We start from the raw sequence: 12,491 nt of genomic DNA, 5'->3' as shown, positions 1-12,491 counted from the left end.
TGCCTCAGGTCCCTTCTCATTGTGCAGGGAGGCTTCTAAAGTGGCCCCTCCACGTGCTCTGCTTTGAGCAAGCTCGATGGAATCATCAAAGAGAAATCAACTTCAGTTAATCATCAATCATCCAAAAACTCATGGGAGTTCATCTCAGGGGGACAGATCATCTTTGTGTGTTCTCCCACTGCCCGCCTGCCCTGACTTCCTTAGCATCTCATCTTACCAAGGCCAGGTTGCCACCACCTGGCGCCCTCATCAAAATCTTCTCAAAGTCAAAATATATCATACATCACCCCCATTTTATCAAGATTTTATAAGTGCAGAAATAAATGAGTTCATGTTTCTAAAACTTCTTTATAAAAAGTTTTATCTAGAATTTGATAATGCTCAATTTAAATACACAATCTAGAAATATATACATCTGATTAATCAGAAGTAGTTATAGAACAATGTTTGCTGGCAGATTCACTTGAGATCCTCAGAGGAGTATTTATTCTATGATTATATATTTCCATCTTAGATAACTACATCATTGTAGTGGTGCCGCAATCATTTCCCTCTCAGTAAAAAGTTTGGATCATAAAGTCTTCTGCCTCCAGAGGCTAAGAGTGGATTTGAAGATAAACCCTATCAGCCAGGCTAGGAAGGCAGTAGAACAGGTGTGCGTATGCGTGTGTGTGTGTGTGTGTGAGTGTGTGTCTGTGTGAGTGTGTGTCTGTGTGTCTGTGTGTGTCTGTGTGTGTGTGTCTGTGTGTCTGTGTGTGTGTCTGTGTGTCTGAGTGTGTGAATGTGTGTCTGTGTGTGTGTGTGTGTGTGTCTGTGTGTGTGTCTGTGTGTGAGTGTGTGTGTGTGTGTCTGTGTGTGTCTGTGTCTGTGTGTGTGTGTGTGCAGGGTCAGGGATTTTTGTACCCTTGCTTTAAACAAATGGTGGAAATCCATGAGACCCTGGACCTTTGGCCACTTGGAGGCACTGTGTTTCCAAGGTAAGTAAGGTGTATTTGGGAGGGGTTGAGAATCTCTCTGGAGAGGGCAGTTTAAGGGAACCTTGGCTATATCATGCCTGCATCTGGGAGCAGGTTTGAGTTCCCTGAATTGTTCCAAGACATATGGAACCAGCACAGACTCCTCCCTGCCAAGGGAACTGGAGACGTGCCTGGAACCTCAGGATGTTCACGGTGGTCGTATCCTGGATCAGCATGTGAGGAGGAGGTGAAGGGGTTGGGGTGGTTGGTGAGGTCGTGGGGCTGAGTGTCAGGCAGGGTCAGGCAGAGGAGAACAAGACATGTTGTGGGCACATGGGACCAGGGGATGAAACTCACCTCACACCCAAACTTGCTGAGGGGCTGTCAGGACAGGGAAGGGCATAGAGGAGCCAGCCCTGGGTAATGCTGAGGGGTCCAGTGGACAAGAGCAGCCTGCAGAGACACAGAGCAGTGACGTCATAGGCAAACGCTCCAATCAGGGAAGCAGGAGGGTCAGCACTTACACCACTCACCCCAGGAGCCCCGCCCCCAGCCAGCAGCAGCCTTGGGTTCCTGATGCTGCCATGGGCTCCAGGCTCCTCTGCTGTGTGACTCTCTGCCTCCCGGGAGCAGGTGAGTCTGGACACAGTGGGGGCTTCTGAGATGTTCTGTCACCCTGCGACAGAAGCCCGTGATGACGGTTGAGGCAGGAGGCTTCCCTGTGCTCTGCCCTCAGTTTCCTTGTCTCCCCCTTACAGGCCTGGTGGATTCTGAAGTCACCCAGACACCCAAGTACCGGATCAAATCAGGAAAACAGCAAGTGACACTGAGATGTTCCCCTTAATCTGGACACCTCTCTGTGTACTGGTACCAACAGGCCCTGGGCCAGGGCCCCCAGTTTCTCATTCAGTATTACAACAGGGAAATTAGTGAGAAAGGAAACATATCAGATTGACTCTCAGGAAAACAGTTCAGTGATCTTTGCGCAGAGCTGAACTTGGGGTCCTAGGAGCTGACGGACTCAGCCCTGTATCTCTGTGCCAGCAGCCAAGACACAGCCCTGTGTGATCAGGTGCCTCTGGGACAAAAATGCCCCTGCCCCAGCTCAGGAAGTGTTGCCCCGTGTGTCAGCTGCCAGCCTGCCAAGCCCAGTCTCTGGTAGAGCGATAGACTTTCCCAGACATTCATTTCTTTACATGCTTTAATGCTCACTAAGATCGTCAAGATAAGTATTATTTTAACTCTTTGTACATCTGAGGGGACGGGAATTGCCCAGATCTCACACTTCATACCTTACAACTAGGCTTCTGCTCAAGTTTGTTCTCAGCACCTGTGGTTCTTTTCCTCATGGAAATGGCTCCATACAGAGCAAAGTCCATATACGTGCTGGGCTATGTGTAACAGAGACAGTGTGGGGCTGTAAGATATGAACTGTTACTCAATGAATGCAGTTGTGCATCACAAGGAGGTATTCCCATGGAAAGAACCTCTCAATAAATAAAGAGCATTTTTCAGTTACCCTGGAGTCTGCCACCTCTTGCCATGTCCCTCTTACGTCTGTATTCCTTTGTGCCAATATGTCATCGGGGGTGGTGGGCAACCAGCTTCTCTACACCCAGAAAGGTGGGTCACAGGCCTGAGGGGGCTCTGCTTGCTCCCTCCCCGACACGGGAAACACGGGCTCCTGTGAACATGATTGATGTGTACCTGCATTTAGCTGGTCGACCGTCTGTCAGTGAATTGATTAGAAATAGACCGAACAATTCCTCAAATGTTGATGAGGCTGCAATGAGGTTGGGAGCAGATTCCTGGAGAAACATGGTAGGTGAAGGGACAATCTCAGGACTGTGGTCAATTATGCAGAAATGGAACCTTGAAGTCCTACTGGGTCACATCAGTCACAAAGTCAACAGGAAGCCAGAAGGATTTCCACAAGATTTAACACTACAGAAATATGCAGATAAATAAAAGTAATAAAGGTATTAATGAGATCTATCTCTGGACTAGAACACACACAAAATTTAATTAGTTTGACAGAAAATTTACATCTACTTGTCAGGCGTATGTCCATTGATCTGGATGGATCTCCCTGTTGTGAACAGTTCACTTAGGATCATTTCTGATTTGAGCCTCTGGGGGAAGGGGCGTGGTCCCTGAGTGTCAGGTTGGCTCTGGGGCCTGGCAGGGACAGGGACATCTCAGAAGGACTGCCTGGAGAGCCCCTCTCCCCTCTCATCCACACTCAGATCAGAGGACCCTCTGCCTGCCCCGCCCCCACCATGAGCCCCTGCCTCCTGGGCTGTGTGGTCTTCTGTCTCCTGCAGGCAGGTGAGTCCTGGGGGGCAGGGTCCCCTGGGGGTGCCAGCACTGAGCATGTCCTCTGTGACTGCGGCATCGGTCCTCCTTCTCCACAGGGGCGGTCCACGCTGGTGTCACCCAGGACCCCAGGTTCCAGGTCGTGAGGACAGGACAGAGCACCACCCTTAATTGTACTCAGGATCTGGGTCATAACTATATGTGCTGGTACCGACAAGACCCGGGACACGGGCTGAGGCTGATCCATTACTCAGCTGTGGCTCCCTCCACCGTGCAAGGAGACGTGCCCGACGGGTACAGCGTCTCCAGACCAAGCACAGAGAAGTTCCCTCTGACTCTGAATTCTGCCAACCGCTCCCAGACATCTGTGTACTTCTGCGCCAGCAGTGACTGCACAGCGTTGCACGGCCACCTCCTCTCTGTGCAAAAAGGCCCTGCAGCCTGAAACTTGTGGAGCCCTTTGCAGGCTCCTAGCACCTGGAGCCTCGCAGCCCACAGACACACTGGCAGCATAGCCTGCAGTTTTGATCTTGGCTGGCACAGACCTGACAACAGGGCCTCATTATCATGTGTCCACTTTCACTCTCTGTCTTTTCACCGTAGCTGCCAGGTGAACGCAACATGCTACCAGCTCTGACTCCTAGTATCAGTCTGAACATGAGGCCTCCAGGAGGGAAGGGTGTTGGGAAATCAGACACCTCTAGTCCCTCTCGTCTCTCCCCGGGCACCACATGCCTGTCGCTGTGGAAGGTTATCCGCTAGGCTGGCCCTTGTGTGTTCTCTGCTCTTGTCCAGCTTCCCCAGATGTGGGGTCTTTCCTCTCCGACCATCTGGGCCCTCGTTCCGAGCCTTCTCTACTTCAGGCTTGATGCTCCTCCCTCAACTGAGTCATGTCCTTGCTCACCATCCTGTGAACCTTATAATGATCCCTAGTGGTCGTGTTTGAGTAGGCTCCTTGGGGTCCTCAAACAGAATGAAACCTCAGTTAATTATTAATCATCCAAAATTCCTTGCTAGTCCCTCAGGAGAAGGAGAGACAAGCTGTGTGTGTATGTAATCTCCACCACTGCCTGTCGTTAGCATCTAAATAGCCTAGACCCTGATGCTGGAAAAGACTGAAAGCAAGACAAGAAGGTGGTGGCCGAGAAAGCGGTGGTTAGATAGCATCTCTGACTCTACAGACATGAATTTGGGCAACCTCTGGGAGATTGTGAAGAACAGGGGAGCTTGGTGCGCTGCGATGCATGAGGTCACAAAGAGATGGACTCGAGTTTGCAATTGAACAGCACCACCACCAACAAAAGCTAACCCAAGATTATAGCATCTCTTTCATCACAATCTTCTAAAAGTCAAAGTATTAAATATTTCCTGCATGAGCACATTTCTTTTCTTGTGAAATACAAAATTATAAACCAGCTATGGCAGGCTGCTGTGTGTCTTTGTGTTCTAGTTGTGTGTGTGTCCTTTTGAAAAACAAAAGAAAAACACAGTGCGATAGGCAAACTGTGAAATATTTTCTAATATGAACACGTCCCATGACTATTAAATTTGGGCAGACAATATTGGTTTCACGCATAGACCACATGGGGACGCTGTGGAACTGCCAAACTCCAGATGTTTCTGGGGCAGAGCAATGGGACAGTGCTAGTGCCTGGGACCAGGAGGGTTAAGAGAAAGCTTCATTTGGTGTTTTTATCTTTAGAAGCCTGTTCTTCAGCGATCAGCTTTCTTTATAGACCAACTCTCAAATATGCACGTGACTACTGGAAAAATCATAGCGTTGACTAGATGGACCTTTGTTGGCAAATAAATTGCCTCTGCTTTTTAATACGCTGTCTAGGTCGGTCATATGTGAACTGTTCACTTAGGTTCATTTCTGATTTGAGCCTCTGGGGAAATGGGCGTGGCCCCCTGAGTGACAGGTTGGTTCTTGGGCCTGGCAAGGACAGTGACATCTCAGAAGAACTCCCTGGAGAGCCCCTCTCCCCTCTCATCCACACTCAGACCAGAGGACCCTCCGCCTACCTCGCCCTCGCCATGAGCCCCGGCCTCCTGGGCTGTGTGGTCTTCTGTCTCCTGCAGGCAGGTGAGTCCTGGGGGCAGGGTCCCCTTGGGGTGCCAGCACTGAGCATGTCCTCTGTGACTGCAGCATCGGTCCTCCTTCTCCACAGGGGCGGTCCACGCTGGTGTCACTCAGGACCCCAGATTCCAGGTCGTGAGGACAGGACAGAACGTGACACTTAATTGTACTCAGGATATGAACCATGATAATATGTACTGGTACCGACAAGACCCAGGACTGGGGCTGAGGCTGATCCATTACTCAGCTGCGACTCCCTACACGGCGAAAGGAGACGTGCCCGACGGGTACAGCGTCTCCAGACCAAACACAGAGAACTTCCCTCTCACGCTGAAGTCTGCCAACCGCTCCCAGACATCTGTGTACTTCTGTGCCAGCAGTTACTCCACGGCGCTACACAACCACCTCCTCTCTGTGCAAAAAGACAGATGAGCGCCCTGCAGCCTGAACATTGGGGAGCCCCTTGCAGGCTCCTAGCACCTGGAGCCTCGGAGCCCACAGACACACTGGCAGCATAGCCAGTAGTTTTAGATCTTTGCTGGCACAGACCTGACAACAGGGCCTCATGGACATGTGTCCACTTTCATTCTCTGTCTTTTCACCGTAGCTCGCACGTGAGCCTAAAGATGCTAGCCAGCTCTGACTCCTAGTATCAGTCTGAACATGAGGCCTCCAGGAGGGAAGGGTGTTTGGAAGTCAGGTACATCTACACCCTCTTGTCTCTCCCTGGGCACCACATGCCTGTCGCTGTGGAAGTTTCTCCCCAAGGCTGGCCCCTGTGTAGTCTCTGCTCTTGTCCAACTTCCCCAGATGTGGGGTCTTTCCTCTCTCACCTTCCGGGCCCTCGTTCCAACCCTTCTCTACTTCAGCCTTGATTCTCCTCCCTCATCTGGGTCAAGTCCTAGCCTACCACTCAGGGAACCTTGTAATGATTCCTAAGTGGTCGTGTTTGAGTAGGCTCCCTGGGGTCCTCAAATAGAATGCAACCTCAATAAATTATTAATCATCCATAATTCCTTTGTAGTCCCTCAAGAGAAGGAGAGGCAAACTGTGTGTGTATGTATTCTCCACCAATGCCTGTCTTTAGCATCTAAATAGCCTAGACCCTGATGTTGGGAAAGACTGAAAGCAAAAGGAGAAGGGGGTGGCAGAGAAAGAGGTGGTTAGATAGCATCACCAACACAAAAGACATGAATTTGAGAAAACTCTGGGAGACAGTAAAGAACAGGGGAGCTTGGTGCACTGTGATATATGGGGTCTCAAGAGTTGGACTGGAGTTAGCAATTGAACACCACCACCACCACCAAAACTAACCCAAGTTTGTAGCATTTCCCTCATCACAATCTTCTAAAAGTCAAAGTATTAAATATTTCCTGCATGAACACCTTTCTTTTCTCTTGAAATACAAACTCATAAATCAGTTAAGGAAGGCTGGTTTGTGAGTTTGTGTTTCTAATTGTGTGTATGTTCTTTAGAAAAACAAAACAAGCAAAAACACAGTGCGATCGGCAAACAGTGAAATATTTTCTACTATGAATGCATCACATGACTATTTAATCTGGACAGACAATCTTGGTTTCCACGCATAGACCACATGGGGAAGCTGTGGAACTGCCAAACTCCAGAAGATTCTGGGGCAGAGCAAGTGGACAGTGCTAGTGCCTGGGACCAAGAGGGTTAAGAGAAAGCTTCATTTGGGGTTTTTATCTCTAGAAGCCTGACTAGCATAGACACTAATTTGCAGGCTTGCTGTCCCAGCTGGGAGCCATGAATTTCAACTATGCAATGCTGAAGGAGCCTCTGAGGTTGCAGAAAAAGTGAAGGGTATGGAGCTGGGATTTGGTAGGAAAGAAACAGAAAAGGGAAACACCGGCCTGAAGAGACAAGCAAAGGAGCAATGGGGAAGGGCGTCGGGCATCAACCCAGCCTCGCCCAGACCAGCAGTCCAGCTCACACGTCATCTAAGAGACTGCAGGACAGAGCAGCGTTCCTGGATCAGCTGACCTGGAATGAGAGGTCAGATTCCTGGGAACCAGCAGGGGCAATGACATCAGAGCAGTGACGTCCCTGCCTCACCTCCAATCAGGGGAAGGAGGCCCAGAATCCCGGCTCTCAGAGAAGCAGAGCTTTGAGCAAGGAGACCCCGGACAGCTCTGCCCCTCCTGCCATGGGCTGCAGCCCCGTCTGCTGTGTGGCTCTTTGTCTCCTGGCAGCAGGTGGGTCCTTGACACAAGAGAGAATCTGTGTTCCTAGCCTGACTTTGCCTGAAACCAAGGCACCGTTGGCTTCTCTCCTGCGGTCTTTCTCAGCCCCATCTTCTTCCCCCACAGGCCTTGTGGATGCTGGAGTCACCCAAACCCCAAGATACCTGATTAAAGCAAGAGGACAGCGAGTGACACTGGGATGCTCCCCTGTCTCTGGACACCTCTCTGTGTACTGGTACCAACAGGCCCTGGGCCAGGGCCCCCGGTTCCTCGTTCAGTATTACAGGCAGGAAGTGAGGGGAGAAGCACAGCTCCCAGATCGATTCTCAGCAAAACAGTTCAGTGACTCTCGCTCTGAGCTGAACTTGAGCTCCTTGGAGCTGACGGACTCAGCCGTGTATCTCTGTGCCAGCAGCCAAGACACAGCCCTGCATGATCAGGTGCCTCTGGGACAAAAACTCTCCTACCCCAGCTCAGGAAGTGTGGTGAGGGTGACTGCCTGCCTTCCAGGCCTAGATAGATCCGATAGACTCTCCGAGACATCCTTCCTCTGCTGTGTTTTAATGGTCCCAAAGATCATCCTAGGTAAGTATTATTTTATATGTTTACACATCTGAGTGGAACTGACTTGCCCACATCTCTTTTTTCATTCCTTTCAGAGCAAGGAATTTGATTCAAGTCTGTCCTCATCTCTTGTGATCTTTGCCCCCCAAAACTGTCCCCCACAAAAATAAATAATAGACACACACACACAAATACATACACACACACATGTTTTAAAGCAATTGGCTCACACAGTTGTTAAGGCTGGTAAGTGCAAAAGCTGCAGGCTGGTCTGGTGCTACTAGAGACTGAGGGGGAACTGATGTTTAAGTTCAAAAGCAGAAGAACTAGTGGCCCTGTGTGAAGGCCGTTAGCTGACAATTATGTCTTACTTGGGGGAGGATCAGTGTTCTTTTGTCTATTCATCTCTTCTCCTGGTTTCATGAAGCCGACCTACGTTATGGAGGGTCATCTGCTTTACCAATTAAAATGCTAATCTAATCTATTATTAAAATACACCTATTCACAGGGTTCCTTTTCCAAAAATACCCCATTTAGGAGCACCCAGAAAAATAAAGCTAAATATCCATGGCAGAGTCTAGTTGACATATTTTATTAGTCAGGACACCGTCTTCCAGGGTTTCCCAAGAATTTAGTAAGCATGAAGGATTTAGTAAACATGAAGTCCTTGGCAGGTAACAGGACTCTGGATTTCTTGACAGCCTCCTCTAGTGCTTCCTAGGTACTAAAGTAGATAGGGACACATTGTGACTTCAAGCCCTATACTTGAGTTCTTCAGATGTCACAGGAATGAAAGTAATTGTGCTTGCTGGTTCACTACATGCGATAAACAGAGCATGTAACTTACCCTCAGGCGTTTTTACATCAACTTTGTTGGCATAAGAATTATAGTAAACCTTTGAATAATGGGAAGTTTGGGGGCCCTGACCCAGCCCTAACCCTGCTGTAAAAGCTTGTTTAAATTCAGTCAACCCTGTCTATTTATGATTCCACAGCTGCAGATTCAACCAGCCACAATTGTGTAGTACTGTCAAAAGTGAAAGTGAAAGTTACTCAGTTGTGTCTGACTCTTTGTGACCCCTATACAGTCCTTGAAATTCTCCAGGCCAGAATACTGGACTGGGTAGCCTTTCCCTCCTCCAGCAGATCTTCCCCACCCAGGGATCCAACACAGGTCTCTCCCATTGCAGGGTGATTCTTTGCCAGATGAACAACAAGGTCTGTAGTTAGCATCTATTAAAAATTCCACACAGAACTGGATCCATGAAGTTCAAAAAAGTGTGGTTCGAGGGACCCACTGTATATACAATAACATTACACACTGTACAGTGAACCAAAGAATGGTTTTGATCAATCCATCTGTATGTGCCCTTGGAACATTCACCTGTAAAGACTGAGAACATTTCATCACCAGAAATTCTCTCAGGCCCCCTTCCCAGGCCTGTCTCTTTCCCTGACAGTGAACAGTATGATTTCTGTTGCTGTCATTCTGTTTTAAAGTCCTCTTTAGCCCAGAGCTAAATATTTAAAACATTACTCCTGGAAAGTATTATGGTTAAGGACTTTCTTGAAAGCATGTGAGCACCATATCCATTTCAAGGACTATCCTATCTGGAGATGGATGGTTTGGAAAATGACTATCCAAAGATCTTCCCTGCTGGTACAAGTTTTTTTTTGTTTTTTGTTTTTTGTTTTTTTTAATAATTTATGCACTCTCATAAATTTCTTTTCTTGTGCACACATTGTCTGAAATGATTTTATGATGCTCTTTTGACAGGAAGTCCTCATCTCCTAGGAAATTCCTTTGAGGTCCCATGTGAAACACACACAACAAGGCTTCCTGTGCACACACTGGGTGCTGGGACTCAGCGGGCAACCAGAAACAGCACCTTTGGTGAGAGATCATTTCATGTCAGGAGAAGCTTGCCTTTGATTTGACCCCAGCGTCCAAGTCACAGGAGTTGAGTTGAAAAGTCCCCGTTTCTGCAGTGGCCTGGCCTGGGCACCAGTCTCCTGTGTTGTGGGTCCCACTGACTCTTGGGCCAGAGACACTCTGAGCACAGGTGTGGATCCCATGGCCTTGCCAGGCCCCAATTCAAGGCTTGTTTTTGTGGCTACAACATCGGGCTCATTCCTTGCTTCTGACTTAGTTTCTGTGTTTTTGTCTCTGAGGCCCCAGGGATGGTTAGTCCCTGAGACCCAAGACCTGAGATCAGCACATCAGGAGGTCACCACGGTCACTGACTCATGACCAGGTGCATGATATTCAGGTTCAGAAATTATTGAGAAGTTGAACATCACAGCTACTGAGCATAGCCCCTAGCACAGGGTCCTTCTAAATGTGAGGTCTGTGCGGTGTGATAGAGTCTAGGGTCTAGGATGTCAGTCACTGAATGGATGCCACTTTCACAAGGAAGAACTCCCATGCAAAGGATGTCTCACGGAAAATCAGAGCATTTTTTCCTTTGCCCCGGGGTCAGCCATCTCTCCCGACATCCCTCCACGTCTGGACTCCTTTGTGCCAACATGTCATCCGTGGTGCTGGGCAGCCAGCTTCTCTCCTCAAAGCAAGGTGGGCCACAGGCCTGAGGTGGTTCGGCCTGCTGCCCCCCCCACCCCTCGGACACCAGAAGACGTGCTCAGGTGAGCATGACGGCACTGAGCCTGCATTTGACAGGCGCCGTGTCAGTCGGTGAATTAATAAGCAATAGAGCCCAAGGATTCCTCAGGTGTTGATGAGCCTGCCCTAAGGTTGAGGGACCAGATTCCAGAATCGTTGTGGGTGGAAGGACATGAACAGGACTGCTGTCAATTTAAGAAAATAGAAGCATGTGTGATTATTTGGACACGTGAGTCATAAAGGGCAGCAGGAAGCCCTGAAGGTTTTCCCTGAGATTCAAAACCACAGAAATATGTAGATAAGGAAAATGAATGTATGTACTAATGAACGGCTATTTCTGGAATAAAATGTACCTAAAATTGTGAACAGTTTTATGGAAAGTTTACAAGAAGTTGTGTATGTCCATCACATCGGTAATGACATCCAACAATCTCAACCTCAGTTCTTCCCTTCTCCTCCCACCTTCAATCTTGCCCAGCATCAGGGTCTTTTCAAATGAGTCAGTTCTTCACATCAGGTGGCCAAAGTATTGGAGTTTCAGCTTTAGCATCAGTCCTTCAAATAAATATTCAGGGCTGACTTCCTTTAGGATGAACTGCTTGGATCTCCTTGCAGTCCAAGGGATTCTCAAGAGTCTTCTCCAACACCACAGTTGATAAACGCAGATTTTTCAGCGATCAGCTTGCTTATAGTCCAATTCTCACATTCATACGTGACTACTGGAAAAATCATAGCGTTGACTAAATGGACCTTTGTTGGCAAATAAATTGTCTCTGCTTTTTAATACGCTGTCTAGGTAGGTCATATGTGAACTGTTCACTTAGGTTCATTTCTGATTTGAGCCTCTGGAGGAAGGGGCGTGGTCCCCTGAGTGAAAGGTTGGCTCTGGGGCCCGGCAGGGACAGGGACATCTCAGAAGGACTCCCTGGAGAGCCCCTCTCCCCTCTCATCCACACTCAGACCAGAGGTCCCTCGGCCTGCCTCGCCTTCGCCATGAGCCCCTGCCTCCTGGGCTGTGTGGTCTTCTGTCTCCTGCAGGCAGGTGAGTCCCGGGGGGGACAGGTGCCAGCACTAAGCATGTCCACTGTGACTATAGCATCGGTCCTCTTTCTCCACAGGGGCGGTCCACACTGGTGTCACCCAGGACCCCAGATTCCAGGTCGTGAGGACAGGACAGAGGGCGACACTTAATTGTGTTCAGTATATGATCCATGATTATATGTACTGGTACCGACAAGACCTGGGACACCGGCTGAGGCTGATCCATTACTCAGCTGCTGCTCCCAACTCGGAGAAAGGAGACGTGCCCGTCGGGGACAGAGTCTCCAGACCAAACACAGACAACTTCGCTCTCACGCTGGAGTCCACCAACCTCTCCCAGACATCTGTGTACTTCTGCGCCAGCAGTTACTCTACGCCATTGCACGGCCACCTGTTCTGTGTACAAAAGGACAGGGGCCCACGCGCAGGCTCCGAGCACCCGGAGCCTCATGCCCTGGGGACCACGTGCCAGCCCTGTGACCCTGGATGTGCGATCTGAACAGGCCTGGATCTGACCCCAAGGACTCGGAGACACCTGTCCACCATCCGTCTCTCTTTTGGAAAGCTCCAGTTCTGACTAGTTCTGACTGTTACTCATCAGCTTAAGACCCCAGGAGGGAAGAATATTGGTAAATCAGATACATCTAGACCCACTTGTCTCTCCCCAGCACCTCATTGCTGTCTCTCTGGAAGTTTCTTCCTCAGCACTT

At 49.2% G+C, this 12,491-nt stretch overlaps 1 protein-coding gene and 2 gene segments (V, D, J or C); all 3 read left to right on the top strand.

Moving 5' to 3' along the window:
- Window positions 1-3,164: 3,164 nt before the first annotated feature.
- Window positions 3,165-3,717, top strand: LOC122437851. The segment is given in 2 exon segments: window positions 3,165-3,284; window positions 3,371-3,717. Coding segments are annotated over 2 exon segments (396 nt in total).
- A 1,453-nt stretch (window positions 3,718-5,170) lies between these two features.
- Window positions 5,171-5,784, top strand: LOC122438750. The segment is given in 2 exon segments: window positions 5,171-5,358; window positions 5,444-5,784. Coding segments are annotated over 2 exon segments (390 nt in total).
- A 1,696-nt stretch (window positions 5,785-7,480) lies between these two features.
- LOC122437850 lies at window positions 7,481-12,280 on the top strand. The gene is made up of 6 exons (XM_043462352.1): window positions 7,481-7,568; window positions 7,683-8,141; window positions 9,898-10,014; window positions 10,670-10,763; window positions 11,779-11,782; window positions 11,885-12,280. The coding sequence occupies exons 1-6, from the start codon at window positions 7,520-7,522 to the stop codon at window positions 12,278-12,280; spliced, it is 1,119 nt and encodes a 372-aa protein (XP_043318287.1). The 5' UTR covers window positions 7,481-7,519.
- Window positions 12,281-12,491: the final 211 nt, after the last annotated feature.

This window comes from Cervus canadensis, chromosome 3 (genome assembly GCF_019320065.1).
Source record: "Cervus canadensis isolate Bull #8, Minnesota chromosome 3, ASM1932006v1, whole genome shotgun sequence".
Taxonomy (NCBI): Eukaryota; Metazoa; Chordata; class Mammalia; order Artiodactyla; family Cervidae; genus Cervus; species Cervus canadensis.
The sequence above is the reverse complement of the archived record's forward strand: the minus strand, read 5'-3'. Positions and strand labels throughout refer to the sequence as shown.